The 22,374-nt window shown below is 31.1% G+C and overlaps 6 protein-coding genes, 1 long non-coding RNA gene and 1 other non-coding gene across 11 annotated transcripts in view; 3 read left to right on the forward strand and 5 right to left on the reverse strand.

The window, feature by feature from the left end:
- Positions 1 to 144: 144 nt before the first annotated feature.
- LOC122515144 (mediator of DNA damage checkpoint protein 1) lies at positions 145 to 4,426 on the reverse strand. The gene is made up of 9 exons (XM_043632362.1): positions 4,283 to 4,426; positions 4,124 to 4,145; positions 3,594 to 3,673; positions 3,424 to 3,522; positions 3,254 to 3,352; positions 2,961 to 3,143; positions 904 to 2,872; positions 507 to 818; positions 145 to 412 (listed from the first exon to the last, which is right to left on the reverse strand). Exons 3-9 carry the CDS (start codon positions 3,621 to 3,623, stop codon positions 201 to 203), a joined length of 2,904 nt encoding a protein of 967 aa, XP_043488297.1. The 5' UTR covers positions 3,624 to 3,673; positions 4,124 to 4,145; positions 4,283 to 4,426; the 3' UTR covers positions 145 to 200.
- Position 4,427: 1 nt separating this feature from the next.
- On the forward strand, positions 4,428 to 4,911 carry LOC122515146. The gene is made up of 2 exons (XR_006303217.1): positions 4,428 to 4,622; positions 4,756 to 4,911. It is a non-coding gene; the product is annotated as an uncharacterized LOC122515146 (long non-coding RNA).
- Positions 4,745 to 8,177, reverse strand: LOC122515145 (methylcrotonoyl-CoA carboxylase subunit alpha, mitochondrial). The gene is made up of 9 exons (XM_043632363.1): positions 7,551 to 8,177; positions 7,412 to 7,478; positions 6,948 to 7,332; positions 6,526 to 6,860; positions 6,118 to 6,414; positions 5,796 to 6,005; positions 5,215 to 5,709; positions 4,961 to 5,146; positions 4,745 to 4,868 (listed from the first exon to the last, which is right to left on the reverse strand). Exons 1-9 carry the CDS (start codon positions 7,613 to 7,615, stop codon positions 4,758 to 4,760), a joined length of 2,151 nt encoding a protein of 716 aa, XP_043488298.1. The 5' UTR covers positions 7,616 to 8,177; the 3' UTR covers positions 4,745 to 4,757.
- On the reverse strand, positions 8,115 to 8,188 carry Trnai-aau. Its single transcript has one exon. It is a non-coding gene; the product is annotated as a tRNA-Ile (tRNA).
- Positions 8,189 to 8,523: 335 nt separating this feature from the next.
- Positions 8,524 to 9,592, reverse strand: LOC122515166 (28S ribosomal protein S28, mitochondrial). Its single transcript, XM_043632393.1, has 3 exons — positions 9,145 to 9,592; positions 8,945 to 9,066; positions 8,524 to 8,858 (listed from the first exon to the last, which is right to left on the reverse strand). The coding sequence occupies exons 1-3, from the start codon at positions 9,505 to 9,507 to the stop codon at positions 8,684 to 8,686; spliced, it is 660 nt and encodes a 219-aa protein (XP_043488328.1). The 5' UTR covers positions 9,508 to 9,592; the 3' UTR covers positions 8,524 to 8,683.
- A 598-nt stretch (positions 9,593 to 10,190) lies between these two features.
- On the forward strand, positions 10,191 to 10,801 carry LOC122515167 (mitochondrial import inner membrane translocase subunit Tim10). Its single transcript, XM_043632394.1, has one exon. It carries the CDS (start codon positions 10,276 to 10,278, stop codon positions 10,564 to 10,566), a length of 291 nt encoding a protein of 96 aa, XP_043488329.1. The 5' UTR covers positions 10,191 to 10,275; the 3' UTR covers positions 10,567 to 10,801.
- Positions 10,802 to 11,290: 489 nt separating this feature from the next.
- Positions 11,291 to 13,506, reverse strand: LOC122515168 (regulator of chromosome condensation-like). 2 transcript variants are annotated; one of them, XM_043632396.1, is made up of 6 exons: positions 13,369 to 13,506; positions 13,178 to 13,261; positions 12,487 to 12,827; positions 12,038 to 12,404; positions 11,691 to 11,963; positions 11,291 to 11,594 (listed from the first exon to the last, which is right to left on the reverse strand). In XM_043632396.1, coding segments are annotated over exons 1-6 (1,257 nt in total). In that variant the 5' UTR covers positions 13,370 to 13,506; the 3' UTR covers positions 11,291 to 11,403. The 2 variants fall into 2 exon arrangements, with proteins under 2 accessions (XP_043488331.1, XP_043488330.1); XM_043632395.1 differs by having other exon boundaries at positions 12,487 to 12,866; positions 13,369 to 13,504.
- A 1,438-nt stretch (positions 13,507 to 14,944) lies between these two features.
- LOC122515033 (hemicentin-1) overlaps positions 14,945 to 22,374 on the forward strand; it is a 168,561-nt gene continuing 161,131 nt past the window's right edge. For 2 of the 3 annotated variants that reach the window (XM_043632164.1, XM_043632165.1), the window contains exon 1: positions 14,945 to 15,710. In XM_043632164.1, coding sequence (XP_043488099.1) covers positions 15,656 to 15,710 — 55 coding nt within the window. In that variant the 5' untranslated portion in view covers positions 14,945 to 15,655. The remainder of the gene's footprint in view (positions 15,711 to 22,374) is intronic. The other variant, XM_043632166.1, reaches the window with a different exon arrangement.

The raw sequence follows: 22,374 nt of genomic DNA on the forward strand, positions 1-22,374 counted from the left end.
AATCATATATACAAATTATAAGATTTACATTCTTCGTGGTAACAAAAATCGATTAATCGTAAATATATAATATAAATCATTTATCGGTTTCTTTTTATAACGAAAAAAAAAAGAAAATTTATATTTGCTTGAAAAATCAATCTTTTTCATAAACTAATAAATTACATAAAAACTATAATATATGTCAATAAATAAAATAATTACTTTAATTTATATTTCACGAAATCCAATTCTTGTTTTAAAATACCGGTTAATAGAAACTCTGTAGATTGCACCGTTATTCCTTCTGGTGCTCTTACCAGCCATTTATCCGTCTTATTCAAATCTTTGTCATTGCTTATGATTACTGTTTTTACTGGCAATTTCATAGGTGCGCGTAAAACAGCTTTACCCCCGCACGACGCAATCATAGCTTAAGATAAAAAGAAATTAATTGATTTATATATTTATATTTATATTATTTATAATTCATATTTTTGGTATTAGTATAGATATATAAGACTCACCTTTCAATTCTGGTATAGGTGGTGAAACTATATTTGGAGTAATTAAAACCGTATAACCGTCTAACAATTGTCGTTCTTTAGCCTTTTCCAAGCTCTTTCTCAATCTAAATCCGTATTTTGCTTCCATAACTGGATCCTTTAGTAAATAATTGCTCCAATCTAAGAAATGTCCAGCACGTTTGCTTTCGAGTAACCAATTAATGGATACTATTGGCATTGCTTTTGCTAAAGTACAAAGAAATTTAGTTGTCCTACGTATTTTATCTGTAACCAATATAGTACACTCAGAAGGATCGTCCACCTTGACACCACCTAAACAATAAAATGGTTAAGTTAAATTTAACACGCAATTATACGATTAATTGATATTTATAATAAAAAGTGGAAAGAAAAGTACCTAATGCTTTTAATACTTTGACATATTCATCATCCGTTAAACCGGTAAAAAGAACTTTTTCTTTTGGATTAGAAAGTGACGAATTCGAATTCACATTAGATATAGATTTACGAGTATCCGACGAAGTTTTTATATTAATTTCTACATCCATTAAAAGCTCTAACTTGCTTTTTTTTCTTTTTTTCAAAATAGTAGTATTATTTTGATCTATCTCTTTTTCCATATTTGTGGAATTTCTTGTAGATGAATTCCTTGTAGATGGTGGAGATCTTTTATTTCTATCATTGCTGATCAATGAATCATCCGTTATAGAATCAAGAGACGATTGCGAAGTATTATTTTTACTTAATCTCTTTTGTTTCGCTCGCGATACTCGTATTTTGTTCTTTTCATTACTCGTTTCACCTTTACGGAAAACATTACTACTATTGTTTAAAGAATTGTCATTCGAATTGACGTCATCCAATTTTTTACGTTTCCGTCCAATATTTTTCGGCTTATTATCATTAATCAAAGAATTTGTCATGATCATAGCAACTTCTTGCGACTCCTCTCCCATTTCTTCTTCAAATGTGTCGTGTTTCTCCTCGCTTTCTTTATTAATCATAGATCGAGAATTACGTTTCGGTATTTCGTTTTTTTTCTTTCTAGTATTTCTCTTGATCGTTTTACTTCTCGTATTAATGTCAGGTTTATCATTTGAACTCTTAACGCTAACTGTGTTTTCTTTTGCGCTTGATCTTTTATCCATCGAACGTGTCGATCTTTTATTTTTCTGAGAGATCGAACTTTTAGTCATTTTGTTTGAATCCTTGTCATTTTCATTTAACGTCGTATCCGTTGCGCTCTTGTCGATAGATTTAGTTTTATTCATTTTAGATGACGCGTCAGATTTATCGGCAGTTTTTGTTTTACCATGAAACCTTTTATTCTTATTCGTTCGCTTTACCAACGCCACAGGAGTAGATGAATTTGAAAGAGTGCCAGATATAGTAACCTCTGGCAAACGAGACAAAATGTCATCATCTTCATCTCGTAAATCAGTTTGGAAATTGGATTTAGCTAATTTAAATGTTTTACCATTTGTAACGTTAATTTCTCCGATTACTTGCGTACTCGCTGTCTCATAATCGATATCTTCTATACTAGAATTACATTTGCTTACGTCAATTCTATTTGCTTGTAACTTCTTAACTGAACCGGAATTATTCTTACTTTCTATGTTTATTATTTGTGTATCTATCGGATAAATATCAGTATCATTTTTTTCCTTCTCCTGTTTGTCACTTTCATTAACACGGCAAGGAAGCCCAGAAAAATCTATTATTTGCGTATTTAACGTTTCCATATTATCAATATCATTTTTTTCTTTATCAATTTGTCCTTTCTTTGGATTTGGAATGCAATCAGGTAGGGTAATCACTTGAGTTTCTACATCATTCAAATCAACATTATCTTTCTTTTTCTTATTATTTTCTTTAACCGAATGTGAAGAATCATTTTTCGACCGAGAACGCTTGATCGCTGGCGATGCAAGATCTCTTTCTATGCTATTCAATTTTTCTACTTGATCGTTAGTATTTGTTTTCTTTATGGGTGTACTCGTTGAACCAATGGCTTTGCATTTTTGTTCCATCGTTGTCGTGTTATCGATATTACTAACATTTTCATCGCATTTTTCTGTTATTACTTTCTGTAACGATGAATTTTGCATATTTTTCAAATATGAATCGATATTAACATGTTGCGTAGCCGCTTCAAATATATCATCCGATTCGTAACTCGAATTGCGATCGTTCTGCTCGCATGATGCGTTAACATTTATTTCTGAACTAATATTTTGTTTGCTCATATTTTGTAATATTTCTCGAGCCGACTGGTTTGTGAATGTACAAGAGACAGATTTTTTGGAATATTCCTGTATCGCCGTAATTGTACAATTATTCTTATTCAAAGTTGAATGAGTAATCTAAAAAGAAGATGAATAATTGTATTTTTTAATAATAGTTTACTTTCGTTTCTAGTTATATTGCTTTGTATATTAATATTATCTTCACCAATAATGAATCTGGAGATTTTAAATCTGAAACTGTTACGCTATTCTGATCGACACGTTCAGGAGTTTCGGGGATGGTTAATTCCTTTCCCGAATGACATGATTTATAAATTGTTTTTATCCTGCCGAATTGAATTATACTATTATTCTTTAATTCATAATAACGTACAGGACGTAAAACAATCTGCAATAAAAGTGTATCATTTTAGATTATTTTGATAATTAGCACATAATAATTATATTTCTTTAGAATCTATAAAATTTGTTTACGTATAAATGAACTCATAAACTTACATTGTTAAGTATTGTTTTATTGCAAGAATTCAAATCACTTATCCATGAGGTCGTTGGATATGAATGTGCTTCTATCTCTGCATGATATTTTGATATACTCTGTTATAAAAATATTGTTAGAAAAAAAGGAAATATAAATAGTTATCCATTAAATATAACAAACAAAATACCTGATCCTCCAAATGAATATTACAATTGGAATTACGTCCTATATTACTAATTCCTTCATAAATAGGGTATGATTTAGAATCGACAATCAATACACCAACCTGAAACATTGATCATTATTTAATTACCCAACTATCGTTGAAAATAAATCTTATGAATCTTGATTTATTACCTGTACATTCTGTACTTTATCCGGTACCATTTCAATCTTTTGTGTAGCTGCATCGTCATAATCATGATAAGGTTGAGTTTCTAACAGATCCATATCAAATTACGAATTCAAATACAAAGGCTTAGCTTTTTAATTACCACAGTTACATATCTTGAAAATATTTATAATAAATAAATAATATTTAACAAAAAACGTGTGACATTTGTATATAATACGTATAATTTTTCACATAATACAAAAGAAATATAAGCGAATAACAAATAATAATACAGTTAACTACAGAACCGACACGAATAATTTAAACAGCATTTATAATAAAATTAAAAAATTTAATTATCATAATAGAACATAACAATAGAGGACATCATAATATTGATTGTTTGATTACATGTTGTAGCATAAAGGTTTTTAGGGTAAAGTCTTATAAATGTTAAGTGTAGTTTTTAATATGAAATGTTTTTTGAAGTCCCAATAAAGGGACGAAACGTACAACTAGATCAAAACAATAAAGTTCCAAGAGAATTTCTAACCCGTCCAAATTTCCTGTGATACCTATTTTAATAAACAAATACGTTTATTCGAAAGTGTAAGTATGATGTGAAAGTTTGTACAAGTAATATTTCTCTTCATATGTGTTTAAGTAAACAATTGTTTAAAATAATAAAAAATAAATAATAAATTAACCTTACCAAATATTGCCGTTCTAAAAACACGTTTTCTTTTAGTAAGAAATAACGAGGGAAAAGTAATTTATGTGGCCGCCACGCCAGGGCTTGGCGCTTCGGCAGTCTTACCGTCACGCCTCTGGCGGCGAAATTGTATATTAAAAAGACCCCACGTACCCGAACAACCGTTGCTATTCGCTCTCTTCCATCTGTTTTTAACAATGATTTGCCACTTTAGTTTAATTCGCCATGTTGTTTACATCACGGATCAGCTGCAACTGACAATCGAAAAATTCTAGCGTATTTTTAATTCACGATTAAATTTCGTCTTTTATCCTCATTTAATATGTAATTAATTGTACTTGTAAGTATAATTATTATATTTTTCCAAAATAATATATGTTTTATTACATTATATATATATATATATATAAATATAAAATATATAAATGTGAATATAAGATTTTGTATAAAAATATTTCAATGTGCGTTTTTAGAATTACTCTTTTACTTCTGATAATTTCACAAGAAGATTATCTTTTGAAACGTTATCACCGACCGAAAACAAAACATCTTCGACAATTCCGTCAATAGATGCTTTAATTACGTGCTGTAAAAAAAAATAATAAAAGTTTATGAACGTTATGACCAAACGAAGAAGTTATGAAATATTTGTATAAATTTCAATTAGAATCAACTTACTTCCATTTTCATAGCTACGATAACAACTAATGCATCACCTTGTTGAACCTTATCACCTATTTTAACAAATATTTTTTCTATTATCCCAGACATAGGACTAATTGCTGCCGAAGGTTGTAGTTCTACATTTTTGGTAAGCTCCGATACAAATTTAGGATTGGGAATATTCAATTGCCATTCTTGACTCTAGAAGATAAATTTTTAGTGTATGAATATTTAATTACTAATAATTAGGAATTAATTGATCAACTTACATTAGTAAATAAGTGCAACCTATTTCCAAGTTTAGTAACTTTTGTTTTCGTAATTACTCCGTCTATTTCTATATTTAATTGTAACGCATTATTTATTTTCTTCAATGTACCATGTACTCGTCTCCATGGCCCAATATTGTTGACTCTCATAGAATATATTTCAGGCTCGACATATTTTACACTCACTTCCATGTTTTTATCGTTGACAGTAAAGTTCAATGTTCTATTTAATATATGATTAAATCTAAATCCAGTTTCTGTAGCAAATGGGCTAAAAGGATTATTTGTTTTTAAAGATATAGTTAAGGCATTCATTTCTTCGTATAAAATTAGCGCGAGGGCACTTTGCATCAATACGCCATTAGGAATATGTAAATCTGGAAATAATTCTTTACTATTTTCCTCTATGAAACCCGTATGAACTTTTCCATTTTGAAACTTGGGATGAGAGCATATATCTTTAATGAATTCAATATTTGTATCGAGCCCAGCTATCTAGAAACATTTAATTTTCTCATTTAAAATAACAACAAATACTTTTCATCGATTAATATGTTTCTGTACTAAATTTATAAACTTACATTATATTCACTAAGTTTAGATCTAAGAATTCTAAGTGCTTCATTTCTGTTTGCTCCCCAAACAATTAATTTAGCTATCATCGGATCATAATGAACCAGCACATCGTCGTTTTCCTTAACACCGGTTTCAATTCTAACAGTTTCCGATGCCTCAGGAGTTCTCAAATAAGACAAATGTCCAGCTCCGGGTAAAAAACCATTTCTTGGACTCTGTAATGAAATAAGAAAATAAAATGATAAAACATTAATTAAATATTTAAGTATTGATATATGAGCAATGACATTATTTAAATAGTATACAACATAAAATATAAATATTTACTTCCGCATAGATCCTAGTTTCAAAAGCGTGTCCATGAAGATGGATTTCTTCTTGCTTTAAAGGAAGTATTTCACCAGCAGCTACTTTTAATTGCCATTCTACGAGATCCAATCGCGTAATTGCTTCCGTGACAGGATGTTCTACCTGGAGACGCGTATTCATTTCCATAAAGTGGAAATTGTAGTTGGTTGGATCCATTATAAATTCTACAGTACCGGCTCCGACGTAACCTACAGCCTTTGCCGCACGGACAGCCGTCTCTCCTAATTCTATTCGTAGTTCTGGAGATATACCAGGCTATACGACAATGCAGTACATAAACTTTAAGATTTTGTTTTTTTTTAATCTAGTTATTGTTATCTTACTTTTTAATTAATATTGTCTTTCATAATAACGCAGATAACATACAGCAGGTGCTTCTTCTATCACTTTCTGATGTCTCCTTTGAATAGAACAATCTCTTTCAAATAAGTAAACTGCATTGCCATGTTTGTCTGCAAATATTTGTACCTCAACGTGCCTCGGTTTTTCAACGTATTGTTCCAAAAGAACAGCCGAATCACCGAATGCTTTTTGCGATTCAGTTCTTGCCGATTCCAAAGCATCCAAAAATCCATTTTCATTTAAAACAATCCTCATACCTTTACCACCTCCGCCACGTATCGCTTTTATCATTAATGGGAAACCAATTTTTTTGGCTTCAGATAGCAAAGTTTCATTGGATTGATCGTCTCCATGATAACCTATCGAGAAGTTATTAAAATTATGATGAAAAATAATATATGATATAAAATATTTTGTAATTTTGTATAACCGTAATCATTGAATACCTTCTATAACAGGTACGCCAGCATCAGCCATTATTTTCTTTGATTTATTTTTTATACCCATATCTCTAATTGCGCTTGCAGGAGGTCCAATAAAAATGACATTTTCTTTTTGACAAAGTTCTGCAAATTCAGTATTTTCAGAAAGAAAACCATATCCTGGATGTATCGCTTGGCATTTTGCTTGTTTAGCGACGGATATTATTTTGTCTTGTCGTAAGTAACTTTGACTAGATTGGGCCGGACCAATACAATATGCTTCATCGGCAAGATTCACGTGCATTGCATTTCTATCCGCATCACTGTATACTGCTACAGTTTTTATTCCTAATCTTTTGGCTGTCCGTGATATTCGACATGCTATTTCTCCTCTATTAGCAATAAGTACCTACAATGTTAACAAATTTTATTTTACTAAAATAATCCTACTGTAGAATATAAGAAAAAACAAAAAGAATAAATTTTACTTTGTCGATTTTTACAAGTTGCGTTGGGTTAGTTGTCTGTGAATACGCCTTCGAGGTTAATAAATTCCTATAAAAAAACAATCATTATATGTGTGTGTATAAGAATATTAATAAAAATATTTATTAAATAGTTCCTTACGTTTTTAATAAAAGTTGAACTTTTCTAGAGTGATACATGATTTTGACAGTTATATATTGCAACATAACATTAAATACCCTGTTAATGAATTATAATTTTTATAATTATCATAATTATTTCACTGCAGAGTAAAGATGAATGCGTAATTTAGATCATCATGATTTTCATATTTAATCGTTGTTACAAGGGTTATGTACCACCATCGAATGAAGAAATAAAACAAGCCATATCTGAGTATTTCTCATTTCACAATATATATTATCTTTCAAAAATATATTTCAGTAACTAAATATATGAATAAGAGCTTATTGAGTAATCCATTTGTGGTATCAGAGTTCATTTGGTTTAACGTACTGATAAGAGAAAAATTTATTATCTATTTATGTACGATAACGCAAAATATAATACATATAGTTATGCATCTATATGCATAATATAATGCATATAATTTTTAACGTTCTATTTATTCATTTTATAAGAAAATTTAGCTGAATATTATGTAATTGTTTACGAATTTTTCTTGTTTTTAAATAAATTTGATCGATGGTTGGAAAAAAAAAATATTGGCCCTTGGGGGGATCGAACCCGCGACCTTCGCGTTATTAGCACGACGCTCTAACCAACTGAGCTAAAAGGCCAGTTGAAAGACTACTTGCAATAGTAAGACTAATCCCTCACCATGTATTATTTTGATATTAAATTGGTTACTGTATATTATATATAGATATATATATAATTATAAAAGTGATCTAACAATAAGTCAAAAATTAAAAAAAATAAATTTATCAGTTTCTTCATATCACATTAGTTTCAACTAAAGTAATTCAACGCAATTTTTACGATATTATCAAAAATAAACCATTAGATAGTGCTTGTTATTTCAATATTATATCGAATTATTTATGTTAATGTTTAAATGTAATTCTTTAAATATTTTAAAACAAGAGATATGTGACTTAGACCACTTTCATAGTTATGGACTCATATATATATTTAGGATCCAAACAATATTGCATATACGCATAATAATCTTATAGTAGCATAAATCTTAGAAACACTTTCTTAGTCATTTTTTAATGTGTTTAAGTATTTATTAGATATTACAATAATTAACAAATACTAAATAATATGTATTATAGTTTAGTCTTTTCTGGTTGCGTATTGATTTTTTTCAACGGAGAATATACTAAACCTAAAAGTACACAATCTGCTTCTAAGATAGTAGTGTCTGTATTTGCGCCTAAAAACCTTGCAGATAATTCCAGGTCCTTTATCTTTAAAGTTACCAATGAACCCCTAACATAAAATCTGAAATAAAATTTAACTTCAAATTATCAATCCATTTGCTTAATATAATATAATAAATATTGAAGTAAATAATATAAAATACATACTCTCCATTTTTTAAAGGTCTAGTACATACGCAATGGAATTTCCATCCAAAATCTATGTACAAATCATCATTAATGGTTTTAAATATTTTCCCTACCACCCTCTTTCCTTCTGGATCTCCTAACTGCAACGTAATGACTTGTAATACAAAATAAATGTAAAAATCTATAAATTTCTAAGTAAATAAATATAAAAAGCATACATTCATAAATTCTGACTGACGCAATAAAGAAATAAAGGTAGCCGGTTCTTTGGTTTTTATCGGTGTATCAATTTGTGAAAACTTTTCAAATGTCTGCGCAAATCCACTCAACTTTACTTCTGGTTGTGCTAAATCTTCGAGAGATTTCATTTCACTAGATTCGGTATTAGAAATTGATTCATCAGATTTATTTAAAGGACTATCAGATGATTTTATTTCTTTAATCTCGGTTTGAGTATTCTCAATCTCGTTCATGCCATCGTCTGGAGGTTTTTCACTACTGAATGATTTTATAGATGTTCTATTCGTTCTGATGACATTGATTAAACGTAACTGTTTCCATAATATTTCAAATCGTTGCATTGTTTATAGTAGCAGACAATATGTTTTTTCTTTTAATTTATAGGTTATATTTATAGGTTATATTTATAGGTTATATTTATTGGTTACAATTTTGTTTTGTATTACTTCAACTTAAAAAAACTTAAAGTTCCATACGTGTGAGAGATTTACATGGATTTTCTTTTTATAATTTTGGCTATACTGAATTATTCTACTAGGATTTTAACATACAGAAATGTTAGATATTGGTATTGATAAGCGCCGGTATAGTGCGCACACGCTGAAAATCAGTTTAGTATGGTTAACGCAATCGTACTTTAGAGTAAATGTTTTATTCGAGAGTTTCTTTAATTTAATAAAAAGTATAATTATGAAATTAGGAACGCATCAGAAAATATTTATTGGATGGTAGGTGCGTATAAATATTCTTTAGCTTCCCAAGATATTATAACTTTTAATTGTTATTAGATTTATTTAATTATTTATAACCTCAAATAAAAATGTACAATTCGCAAGTGTTACCATTTCCACGTGTATACGTTATTGGCTTGTTTTAAGGACAAATTAATTAATATTTTGTTTGAATGCTCTCATTATTGTAATGAATTGTTACAGGGCTATTGTTATTTCTTTTGGAATATATAGCTTTAGCTTATCAAGAAAATACGTAGATGCTAAAAGGTACGAGATTATGAAAATAAGGCAGCGTATGCGGCAATTTGATATTGAAGACGAATAATCACTTAAAATATTTAATATCAAATTTATTCGAATCGAGAGTAAAAAAAAATGGCAGCTCTACCGCAATTAGATGAGGAAAAAATCAAATTGGTCCAAGATTTGGAACTAGAAATGATGTCCGATATGTATAATCGTATGACTTCTGCATGTCATCGAAAATGTATTCCACCAAAATATACCGAACCGGAATTAGGAAAAGGAGAATCAATATGTTTAGATCGTTGTGTAGCTAAATATTTAGACGTACATGAACGTATAGGAAAAAAACTTACACAAATTTCCATGCAAGAAGATAATTTTATGAAAAATAAAGTAGACGAGCAACCAAAGACAAGTTAAATTATCCATCATATATTTTTTGCTGAATAATGATGGTGCTACAATTGTTTAAATCATTTCTTATTGACTTTATAACTTATTCAGATAGAAGAAGCGAGCAGTGAGTTGTCATACTGTAACATTATCGTTGCAAAGCATTAAATTATTGTAGTTCATGCATATTAATACAATGGCAAATAAAGTACAACTTTGTATTTAATTACCAAATTGTTAATAAAGTTATACTTTAGAAATATTTATTATGAAGAAACGGTAATCTTTTTATTGTTTCTATGTATAGGTGGTTATATAAATTTTTAATTAAAATTAACTAGAACCTAACATTCAGCATTTATGTCCCACATAAATTATCAGTGAACACAAATTTATTTAATATAATTGATAGATTTGCGAAAATATGCTATTGAATACCTGTGTTAAAATAATATTATACAAAATTTAAAGAACAGGAAGATATTGTACATACATGTATATATATATATATATATATGCATGTATAGATATTAAAATAATTAAATCAATAGTATTGTAGAAAAAATTTATTTCTGTAATACACATTTGTAAATAGAAAAACTAACAAAGAAATTAAACAATTTCCACTAATTATGATAAACACAATGATTTCATTTCCGATAATAATGCATTATATTCAAATCTGAAAATTGTTCTTTCATCAAGGATTAGATTTGAATGCATTAAAAAATTGATCTTAATCATATCTTTGTTTTCGTCGTAAAGTTATTAGGCACATTTAATTTACACACATTTTTCGTCCTTCGTTGTCCAAGCTTAGTATCACACATGTGTGATATTATGCAAATATTACATTACTTTCAATTAACCCGCAGTTTTATCTTTTATTGGACGAGGTAACGCTAAAATTAACGTATGTTGTCCACCACCAGAAACTTGTATTATTGTTTTGCCTTCTAATTGTTTCCCTTTAACTAGTTGAGGTTCTTCTACATCTTCTTCTGCTCCTGTACCTAGTTGTCCACTTGTTCCCATTCCCCACGCATATAGATCTCCTAAAATTATCAGAAAGAATAAAGAGTAAGTTTTAGCAAGGTTTACATTTACGATATATATATAAACCAGTGGTGCATATATATATGTTTAAATACCTAATTCTGTAACCGCAAAAGATTGTGCGCTACCAGCTGATATATCGGTACATTTCATAGAACTTAAAGCAGAAACTAAAGTTAATTCCTTGGCATCCGAACAGTTAGGTCCAAGGCCCAGACGACCATATTCTTTACGACCCATTACAAAAACTTGACCTACATCATCTAAAGCAATGGTATGATGTTGACCACTACTGATATGCCTCCATACTTTCCCACTGAAAGTTTTTGATACTTGTGGATGAAAATGAGTAGAAGGTTCACTTAAACCTAAAAGAAAGACGTAAATGACATTTGTGTTTTTGTATTATAATAAATGTTAATAAATATAAATAGATATTTACCAATTTGATAATAATTGTTTAAACCAAAAACATATATATCTCCTTTACTATATTCTTTTAGAAAAGTACAATATGTACCCGCCCATATATCATTAAATTCTAATTTCTTAGTAATTTTAAATTCAACTATTCCAGGCTTTAACAAAGGTCCTATACCATGACGACTATTTCTACTAGCGGTTCTAGCAGCTATTCGTCCTAGTTGACCTTGCTCGCCGCAACCACAGGTATATACATTTCCAGATTCGCTAAGTAATACTAAATGATCAGCACCTGATGCTACTTTAACTATTTTAACATTAGGTAACAATTCTATAGGAAGTCTTTCATTTCCTTTTATCGTCAATCCCATAGTACCATGAGAGTCCTAAAATAATTCAAAAGTATTTAATATTAATTCACATTGTTAGAAGAGAAAAACGGTTACTCGAAAGAAGGATGCGACTTACTCTAAAAGAACCCCACGCGAAGACTCTACCATCTTCTAATAATGCAGCGCTGTGAGAGTCACCGGCTGTTACTTGAATAGCTTTAGCAGGTAAATCGACGCAACCCGGAACAGTCTCCGAGCCTTCTTTGGATGTATCCCTTCCAAGAGCGCCTTCATCGTTACATCCAAATGTTATTACCTCACCGGTTTGTCTTAAACAAACATTATGCATGCCACCAGCTGCTACAGTAACAACATCTTCAAATCCAGGAATAGTAGCAGGACGAATCTTTTCAATGACATCTTCTCCCAGTCCAAGTTGTCCAACATCGCCTTGTCCGAATGCAAGTATGTAACCGCCTGTATTGGATTGCCGTAAATTTGGTTTCAACTTTAAATCTGCCAAAGAGAAGTTTCAGAGTTTTTCTATAGTTTAATAATAATATGTCATGGGCTGAGACTAAGAAGATGAAAATGAATGATAAAGAAAAATAATTGTTACGAGTTAACGCGTTTAAGATTGAAATATTCCTAGTTAAATGGAATTTAATGGATGTGATCTAGAAAAAACAAAAAAAAATGCAGTGACCCTACTAAGCCCAGCAGTTAAAGAAATAGTACATTCAATCGTAACACGTAGAATTGTTTATTGACACGGATAAGAGTGAAATTAGAAGATTGCCGTGATAACGAGCTGATGAAATTGTTACCTTGCTTTTTTTTTAGCTGTTTGGACTTCTTTTGTCCCGTCGGAGGAACTTGGGCGGTTCGTTTAGTAGCTTTCCTTGGCGGCACTATAACATTTGTTAGGTTATGTTGATAAATGTTCTTTGAAAATATTTTTCATAACTGTTACACGTAGTCTTTAAGGCAATTTTAATATTGCCGTACTTATACATACTAATATTTTCCAGCACTTGCCGTGGAATACGATTGTAACGTGTTTTTTACTTGCTTGGCGCCAAAAGTAGCAATGCTTCCTAATCTAAACGTCCGTTGCGCAACTCGCCAAAAACCTAATGTCGGATTTCCAACAGAGAAACGATCGTAGCGCGGGCAAATCCTTTCCACATACTGCACTCTCGTATTTTTTCTTTAAAGAAGAATAAACAAATAATAAATAGGAAGACAATTTTTTATATTTATTTTAATATTTTTTTTTAATCATTTCTTTCTAAGAAAGAAAATAAAATTAACGTTATAGATTTTTATTCGACTAGGATTGTTTTCGGTTGTCCCCGCCACGGCACTTCCGGTTGTTCGCTTGAAATGATCTTCGCGCCAATTGATTGTCTTCTACTTTGAGAAAAATAACCTCTAGGAAAGTTAAGAATTATTAATTTTACATTATATAATTATTAAATATAATGCTCGTTAACGTTTAAATAAGATGAACGTATTTAAAATAATCATTTATTTATTTCAATCGTTGGAATAATTATTTTCGAAATAACATATCAAATTCGTTTCCGTTCGATCCTCTTATCGATATTTTGAAATCTCTTACATTTTTTATATCTACATACGAAACGACATTATCTAAAAATTCATTATAATGATTTTTTCTTTTATTTTTTAATTAAAAACGTATACACGTAATTATATAACCTTGTTTTGAAATAAATCGAGCCGAGACGCGTGTTTTCCGTTCCAAAAATCTTCGTCAAAATGGCCGCGACAACGCGTTAACTTTTAAACAGGTATAAATTTGTTGAAACATCAAAATTCTTGACTAATCATAGAAAAACCAACAATGACCTGTATACTTATATCATATATAATGTTCATGAATGAAATAAGATTTACTCGATAGTAATTATTATTATTATCAAAAAGTTAAATAATCTATTATTTAATTAAATAGATTCGAAGATATTTATTTCATTCGATCGATTAATAAATTTGATTTAAAATACTTAAATAAACCTTGTACTTCTTATTAATATTGCAATTATCTTTATTATTCGATTAAAATTTATATCTTTTTTTAAAAAGAAAAAAATATATATATATATAATTTATATAAAAAATATTTATATTTAATATTAATAAAATATTATATATATATATTTTTAAAATTAAAATTTAAAATAATATATACTTTTTCGATAATTGAAATTGATGAGAGTCTTTATCATAAAATTCCTATATAAAACTAAACGATATTATGATAAAAATCGTAAAAGATCACTCTGAAAATCAGTGATAAACGTAAAAGAAGATTCGTCAAATATTCCCGTCTATCAATCTCGTCTAGACTCGATTAGGAAACGGCTGGATGATGTATATTATGTACTGTATATATGTACTTGCGGGGTGGTTCTAACAACATCATAAGCCTGCCCGATGAATTCATAGTCCTTTTGGCAAGGTGGCGCCCGTTTGCGACTACTCCTACTAAATCGCGAATTAGTAGGCACAGGGAAGGTGGTGTATGACGTTCTAGCGCGAGTGAGGGTAAAAGGGTGAGAGGGTGAGGGTGAGAGAGGGTTGGGAGGTCGGTCCAGGAGGACCCGACAGAGGTAGAGGTGGTTCGTCGCGGTCATCAGAGGGGTCGGAAACGTCGGAGCGCGCGCCAGTCGAAGCCGAGACTTCGCTCGTGCAGCTTCTCTTCCTTTTCTCTTAGCACACGACTCACATTATTTCCTTACTTACCATTAGATTCGTATTATTTTCCTTTATTCGTCCGTTTCGAAAGGACAAAAAAAAGGAAGGAAAGGAAGGAAAGGAAGGAAAGAAGGAAAGGATCAACCTCAACAATTCGACACTTTTTTCTAATATTTCTTCTTAAGTTTTCCTAACGACATTTTTCTTTTATTTTTGTTTTTTATTTTTTCCTTTCGTTTTTATTTCGAATTAGTTTGATACAAAGTTAATACAACGATAAAAGTTCAAGGAAAAATTTCCTCCCCGGTTTCTCACGGTTCTGCCACGTGGGGAGAGAGAGGACGCGTGGGCTTCAAGGATTTACGCGAATTTTATTGGAAGATTTTTGTACTCTATTAAAAATCATAAAAGAAAAGAAAAGAGAAAAAACAAACAAACAAACAAACAAACAAAAGGGGAAAAAGAGAATCAACGATATTAGGATATAGAAGAGAGACATTTGGATTGATTTAGATATCAAGATTTTAGATTAACAAAGGAAACAAGATCTTTTCATGTAGAACCTTCGGACGTGGATCGCAATGATGAACCGTCGACGATCTATCTTGTTTCTCTTGCAGATGCTGTTTTCAGCAGGTGAGTCTTTATAGCATCTGTAGATCGTTTACAATTTATTTCATTCTATCGATTACGTTTTTTAATTAACGTGCATGGGACGATAATAAAAGTGTCTTTTTTTTCTTTTTCTTTTTCTTTCTCGTTTCGTTTCGTTCGAACAAAGATTCAAATAACGCGCGCTTTTCTATTTGGTAGCATGATCAAACAATATGTGTGTTTCGGTTTGGAAAACAAACTTCGATTTTGTCTTGCGTATGTAAATGATTTTTAAATTTACTATTTTTTTTTCTTTTTTTTATTGAACCACTAATATTAATAACTTTAGTTACGGGCCTCGAGTTTTAAATTCGTCGATATATAATTTTTATAATGATTTTATATTATATAAGATAAAGGATTATAATATGTTGTTGGATAAATTGTTCATCTCTTGGTTATCTTTTAACTTTTTTGTCAACGTATATTTTGTTATTGTTATGCTAAATGAATAATTGATATAATATTTGGTCTGTTGGTTGATACGATAAAGAAAGAAAAAAGGGGAGAGAAAGAGTAAGAGAAATACATATTCGGAAAAAGAGATAAAAGGGGAAAAATAAATAGTAGTAAAAAATATAACAAACAGCAATCCACTTTTTTAGCTATCAATCATCCTCGCGATGTTTGGATGGATAGGAAAAAGGTAGAAGGAGGGTTTTAGTGAGAGAAGGGTTGAAGCTTGATACAGGCTAACGTTGATAGAAAATTCACCGATGGAAATTCGAATGAGGAATAAGATGGGATACGTATCGAATAAGTTATAGGAAAAATTAGATTTACCAAAAGTCGAAAGAATTTTTTTTATTCAATTAAATCACGCGAGAGAGAGAGAGAGAGATGGGAACAAATTATTCCAAATTTTATCAAGTATTAAAAAACTATTTTAGGATCGAAGGGATGATATTTCACATTGAAATTATTCAAAGTCGAAAAAAATGATCTAAGAGAATTTCTATTTAAGCCATGGTGTAACGTAGAAATAAATATTTCTATTTATCTGTTTTTTTTTTATTTTTTGATTCTTTTCTTTTTTGTCATATCTTCAAATTTATTGGCTAGAATAAAAACGATATTAATTAAGCAGCGTCATACATGATCGTACGATTTTGAACGTAAAGCGTCATTCGATATGTATCTCGGTAGCAGTAAAATACACGCGTTGCAAATATTTACATAGGAAGATATATCAACCACCAGCACCACTACCACTACCACTACCACCACCACTACCATCACCAACACACCCCTCGTCTATCAATTAACGCGCGATACGTTATGCTTCGTTATATTACACTTTTTTTATTTTTTTTCCCAAATCGATTGAAAGTATTTGTTTATTTTATTTTTTTTTTTTTCCCGAGCAAAAAGACATAATCCCGTAACTTTTCCTCCCCCTTCCATCTTTTCCCAACGTTCTCAATATTAATCAGACATATTTTTATTTCCACTTGATTTAAACATAACCTCAAACTCGAACACCGAACACTAATATTTTGAGCATCATTATTTAATACGAGATAGGTATGTATTTACGAGAGTTAACAAATTACAACCCTAATATATGTAAGAGATAAATGAACGTAAAAAAGAACATTCATACGACAATTGTGTCTTTTGAACGGTTAGTTGCTCGAACGATCGACTAATCGACCTATCGATCATTCCATTAGAGTTGACAACTTCAAACGGAACTTTCGATTAGTCTCCTATTAATATAAAGATAGATACTAATACTAATTTCTTCCTGTTTTTCTTTTTCTTTCATCTCCTTCTTTTGAACCCCTTCGATACGAGCGTCGGATATATCCGGCATCAATATAACGTGACCCACAGTGTGTTGTACTAACGACGGATATTGTTTGACATTGTTTTATTAAGCATTATTCTTATTCAACGCTTAGGAAAATGTTCATAATAATAATAATACTTAATTTTATCGTTGTGGAAAAGGTTAGATTTAAATGAAAAATATCTGCAATGTCTTTTTTTCTTTTCTTTTTTCTAAAAATTTCGTCAAAGGGGGACCCGCTCGGAAGATTTCTTTGCCAATTTGATCCGCTTTATTGTACAGGACAGAGAAGACACAGTAACGTTGTGTAAATCGTCATTATTTGAAATAATCCGTGAGCGCAGACGCGCGCGCGCGCACGCGCTTGTCCCCCCACATTTCGGGAGTTCCATTCGCGTCACGGTTTTCCGTATAATAATTTCCAAAGCTATGATTTTCTAACAAATCTCATCCCCACCTTCACCCCCCCCAACCCCCATTGTATGTTGCGTCAGATTTGCAAGTCTATATTTTTCCCTTTTATTTTCTGGTTTAAACCCTCACATAAGCGGTCTATGCATTTTAAATCATGGTTCATTTGCGAGGGTTCAAAGTATTTCGTTAGACGTCGATGTAACGTTAAAAACAAAAAAAAAGGAAAAATTAAAAAAAGAAAAAAGAAACGGAGAGAAAGACTTTGATCAAAAATTTATTCTTTCTTTTTTCTTTTTGAAAGGATAATCGTTGTTCGCGAACGTCAATCAGTCAGTCAGTCAGTCAGTCAATTTTTGTTAGGAAAAGAAAAAGAGAAACTACGAAGAAAATTTCATCAACAGTATTTCCGTTTATCCCTAAGGTGATTATTTCTTTCACTGGGAACGATGGTGGAAGCTTTGAATTTCATGAAATCGTTATTCTCCCGTCCGGACGTATTTCTGGATCGATACTTGTCTATGATAACGTCTCTTTCTCTTTATCTTTCTCCTCGATGTTACTTTTTGTCTCTTCTCGTCGAACGATTAATTTCAAGGAGCCACGCCGACTGAATTTTAATCGATATATATATATATATATAGAGAGAGAGAGAGAGAGAGAGAACGATAAAACACCCCTTTCACGATTTAGCACGACCCTAACGAATTCGTTTCGCATTTTCGTCTATTCGCGAGATCTTTCTATTCAAGTATTCTCAGCTTTATTAAACCACGTGCTTTTTCGTCGAATCGTACGCGAACTACGGTCTTAAAATAAATACGCGGAAAGAAAAAAAGAAAGAAAGAAAGAAAGAAAGAAGGAAAGACAGACAATTCTCGAAGGAAGAAGGAAAGGACCATCAGCTTCCATTCCTACCAATGGTTTGGACTTCTGTCTCTTGCATGAATGCATGAAACAATCGTATATCTCATGCAATTAGCCGGAGCAAATCTTTTTGTATCTTTTCTCTTTTGTCTTTCTTCCTCTCCCAGGTTTTTCTCTCTCTTTCTTTCTCTTTCTATGTACGTATATGTATATCCTTATCTCTTCTTTCTTTTCTTTCTCACTTTTATTAACCAACGAACCAACGAACGAACGAACGAACGTTCCCGAAAAGTTCATTCTAATCAGAGTGCATTTGTAATTTCCACGGTCATTCGTCGTCGATGCAAATTGCATTTTAAAGATCGCGGGCTGGTGGACAGGTCGCCGCCGATTCGTCAGATAAAATCACGCCCGTTGTTCTTTACCCCCACTCCCTATTCTCTTTACCCCCACTCCGTACACTATCTACCCCCACTCCGCACTCCGAAGTCCGCACTGCCATTGTACTTTTTGTTTCTACTTCGCTATTCCGTTCCGATTTTAAATACAGAAAGAACTTGGCGAATACTACGAGCTTGCCGGTTTATCGCATATTACCATCCGCCTCGGCTTTTACGACTATCATAAAGTTTCCAAAGCAGCACAAACAAGCTCTCCGTGGTTGGTATCCTAAAAATGTATACATATTTTTACTGTAACTCGCCTTAAAGCTTACATACATACATATATTTCTTTACGAGTACCACCATCATTTGTATCGTAAAAAAATGAAACTATATATGTCCGTTTGGTTTAGTTAGTCTCAATAAGAACATCCATGCTAATTTTAATTTTTAATTCAATCACTAACGAAGCTTTTTTTTTATCCCCTCCCCTCCTTTCTAACCTCAAATACATATTTTTTTTATGTTTAATCCTTTCCTATATATATATATATCTTTTCTTTTTGAAGTGAAATTTATTTCTTTTTTCTTTTTAATCAAATTAACAACTTTTTGATAATAAAATTTCCAGTTAATTTAAATTAAAATATTAAAATTAGTACGTGCTTTTTTGTACGATATTGCGAACGTAATAATCGCGCGTGTATTTTAATTTTGCGAAATGTGAGGTATGAATTAAGAGATCGAATAATATATATATATATTTTGAAATATATTATATAATATATATTACTCAAACATATGTGGGGAATTATTTTTATTAGTTCTAGTAAAATATTTGATTGATTTAACTAATATTTTTCTTCAACGACGAAACAGTAACAAATGGTAAAGTTTTATTCTTTTTTTCTTCTTTTTTTTTATCTTGATCGTTTGTTCAAGATATAAAAGGACAACGAGAGAGAGAGAGAGACAGAGATAGAGACAGAGATAGGAAAGAAGCACTTTGCGTCTCATCTTCTATGTGTTCTCAGGAAACATTGCGAGGAAAATTCCTACGCCAGAAGCGTCCCCCCCCCTACCGGATAGTACTGCCTTGGAAATCTATTTCTTTTCTCACCTAGTTGATTTTCTTAACGTAAAAATAATAACTTTCAACGAATCTCAATTATCGACGAATGAAAAAAAAATGTATCAAAGTTACATTATTATTTTCTTTTTCTTTCTTTTTCTGTTTGTTCTCTCAAAAATAAAGAAAAGAAGAAAAAAGTAGGTGGAAATAATAAGACGAGAAGGGAAAAACAATGGAAGAAGATTTCCGTTTTACAGAAAATAATTCGCGGGAGTAGGCGTTTCGTCAAAGGAAACCAATTGGATTGTCTTGTCAGCGTGGGTTCGTTGATCGTTTAGGATCGCAAAATGGGGAATCTGGTTCGTTTCGGGGGGCGCCGGAAGAGAAGACTTTTCGAAGTTTGATTAAACTTTAACCGCGCACGGTGGTGACTGCGCGTGCTCTTGAAACATTGGATGTTTCAATATAACAGATTATGGAGGGACAGGTTGAATGAAAATCTTGAATAATTGAATTTGAAAATTTCAGGAAGGAAACAAGAGATTTCGTTAAAATAAAAATTCGCTGAGCAACATTATCAAAAAGCAAAAATATCGTGACAAATTACAAAGACCAATAATCGAATGATATGAACTCGTTATTATCATATATATTATATTTATTTATTATTATTATTATTATTATTGTAAATAATTAATAAATTAATAAATAAATTAAAATAAATAATAAAATATTTATAATATATATTATATATATTTATTTTGGAATCAATCTAATTAAATCTCGTTAAACAATTGTCGAAGCAAACGGTTTTTTGGATTAACACTCGTTAAAAGTTATTTACATAAATATTTGTTTTGAACGACGACGGGTAGATCCACTCCATTCGATTTTCCACTCGACGTTTTTTTCCCAGCGTCATTCGATTATTAAGCAAAAGGGGGTGAGCAATTCAACTGTCGATGGGGGAAGGGTGGGGAATAGGGAGGGGGTTGGTAACTCGTCTGCGACGGTTTAAGCATTTAAAAGAATTTCATAAAAATTTCAAAATGGCAGCGACGCACTCGCGCTCGCGCATGCGCACATGCACGTGGTTAGTACAAAGTAAGAGCTATCATCGTTGCCGATTTGAAAGTCTAAAAGAGAATTACTTGTTTATGAGAAGGCGAGGTCCGAGCTTTCTCCACCACGATGATATACACAGGAGCACCCAGCCAGCACCTGTTGGAATACAAAGCCAGTAGTCGAGTGCAGTCATCTCCGCTTGCTTTCGTTCGTAAATAAGTGAAAGATATTACCGACCGGCTGCAGTAATCCTTTAAAAGCTTTTACAAAAGTACGGATTTCTATTATAATTCACGTAGCCTCTTTTTTTTCTTCTCTTTCTTTTTTTTAATCTTTTTCGTCAAGTGACAGTTATACATTTTTATACCGGCGTATGAAAGAGGGACAGTTATCAAAGTATTCGTATGTAATATGTATTACGTATACGTACTTATGTATGTATAAGTAGTATATATAGATATATACATGTTTTTGCTAACGACAACTTTTCTTTCAACTTTGTTCGATCGATAATTTATCATAGATTACTATTATAACGAGGTTAACATTAAATTTATAACGTCCAATCAAATGATCGTGTTTTTGTAATTTGTAAAATATTAGCTGGAAATGTTTACAATGTACATTATTCGTTTAACAATTGATTATAAAGTGTCTCGTTTTATATTAATATTAATTTTTTGTTGTTAAAAAATCGATAAGAATATACGTGAAGTTGTATACGTGAAGATATATTTAACTTTGTCGAGTTAGATTAATTGGATTTTTGATTTTTCTTTTCGCAGAATTTGTTAAAAGCTAAATCTACATGTATCGGTTTTCTTTTGAACGTTATTTCAAATTTATTTTAGTTTCCGTGTTTTCTGTTATAATACAATATACGTGTACGTATTATATATGTAAGAAGATGTTTACACTCGAATGCATGATCACCCAAACAACCTAACACCGCTTTCACGGTATTTTACTTGAATCCGTATGCGTGTAGAAGATATCGAAGTCACAGATGCGTGTATGAACGAAAAGATAGTACTTCTACGTGATACAGAAACGATA

This window comes from Polistes fuscatus, unplaced genomic scaffold, assembly GCF_010416935.1.
Source record: "Polistes fuscatus isolate 324 unplaced genomic scaffold, CU_Pfus_HIC Scaffold17, whole genome shotgun sequence".
Taxonomy (NCBI): Eukaryota; Metazoa; Arthropoda; class Insecta; order Hymenoptera; family Vespidae; genus Polistes; species Polistes fuscatus.

Coding starts and splice junctions, on each gene's coding strand:
- LOC122515144 (XM_043632362.1), bottom strand. CDS start 3,623: ATGGTACCGGATAAAGTACAGAATGTACAG. Junction 3,144..3,253: donor ATAAAACAATACTTAACAAT/GTAAGTTTATGA, acceptor CTTTTATTGCAG/ATTGTTTTACGTCCTGTACG. Junction 819..903: donor CAAAGTATTAAAAGCATTAG/GTACTTTTCTTT, acceptor TTTATTGTTTAG/GTGGTGTCAAGGTGGACGAT.
- LOC122515145 (XM_043632363.1), bottom strand. CDS start 7,615: ATGTTGCAATATATAACTGTCAAAATCATGTATCACTCTAGAAAAGTT. Junction 6,861..6,947: donor TGGCGTACCTGTTATAGAAG/GTATTCAATGAT, acceptor ACTTCTCGATAG/GTTATCATGGAGACGATCAA. Junction 5,147..5,214: donor GGTTGCACTTATTTACTAAT/GTAAGTTGATCA, acceptor TTTATCTTCTAG/AGTCAAGAATGGCAATTGAA.
- LOC122515166 (XM_043632393.1), bottom strand. CDS start 9,507: ATGCAACGATTTGAAATATTATGGAAACAGTTACGTTTAATCAATGTC. Junction 9,067..9,144: donor GTCAGTCAGAATTTATGAAT/GTATGCTTTTTA, acceptor ATTACGTTGCAG/TTAGGAGATCCAGAAGGAAA. Junction 8,859..8,944: donor AGACCTTTAAAAAATGGAGA/GTATGTATTTTA, acceptor ATTTTATTTCAG/ATTTTATGTTAGGGGTTCAT.
- LOC122515167 (XM_043632394.1), top strand. CDS start 10,276: ATGGCAGCTCTACCGCAATTAGATGAGGAAAAAATCAAATTGGTCCAA.
- LOC122515168 (XM_043632395.1), bottom strand. Junction 12,405..12,486: donor TCGCGTGGGGTTCTTTTAGA/GTAAGTCGCATC, acceptor GAATTATTTTAG/GACTCTCATGGTACTATGGG. Junction 11,964..12,037: donor AAACAATTATTATCAAATTG/GTAAATATCTAT, acceptor TCTTTCTTTTAG/GTTTAAGTGAACCTTCTACT.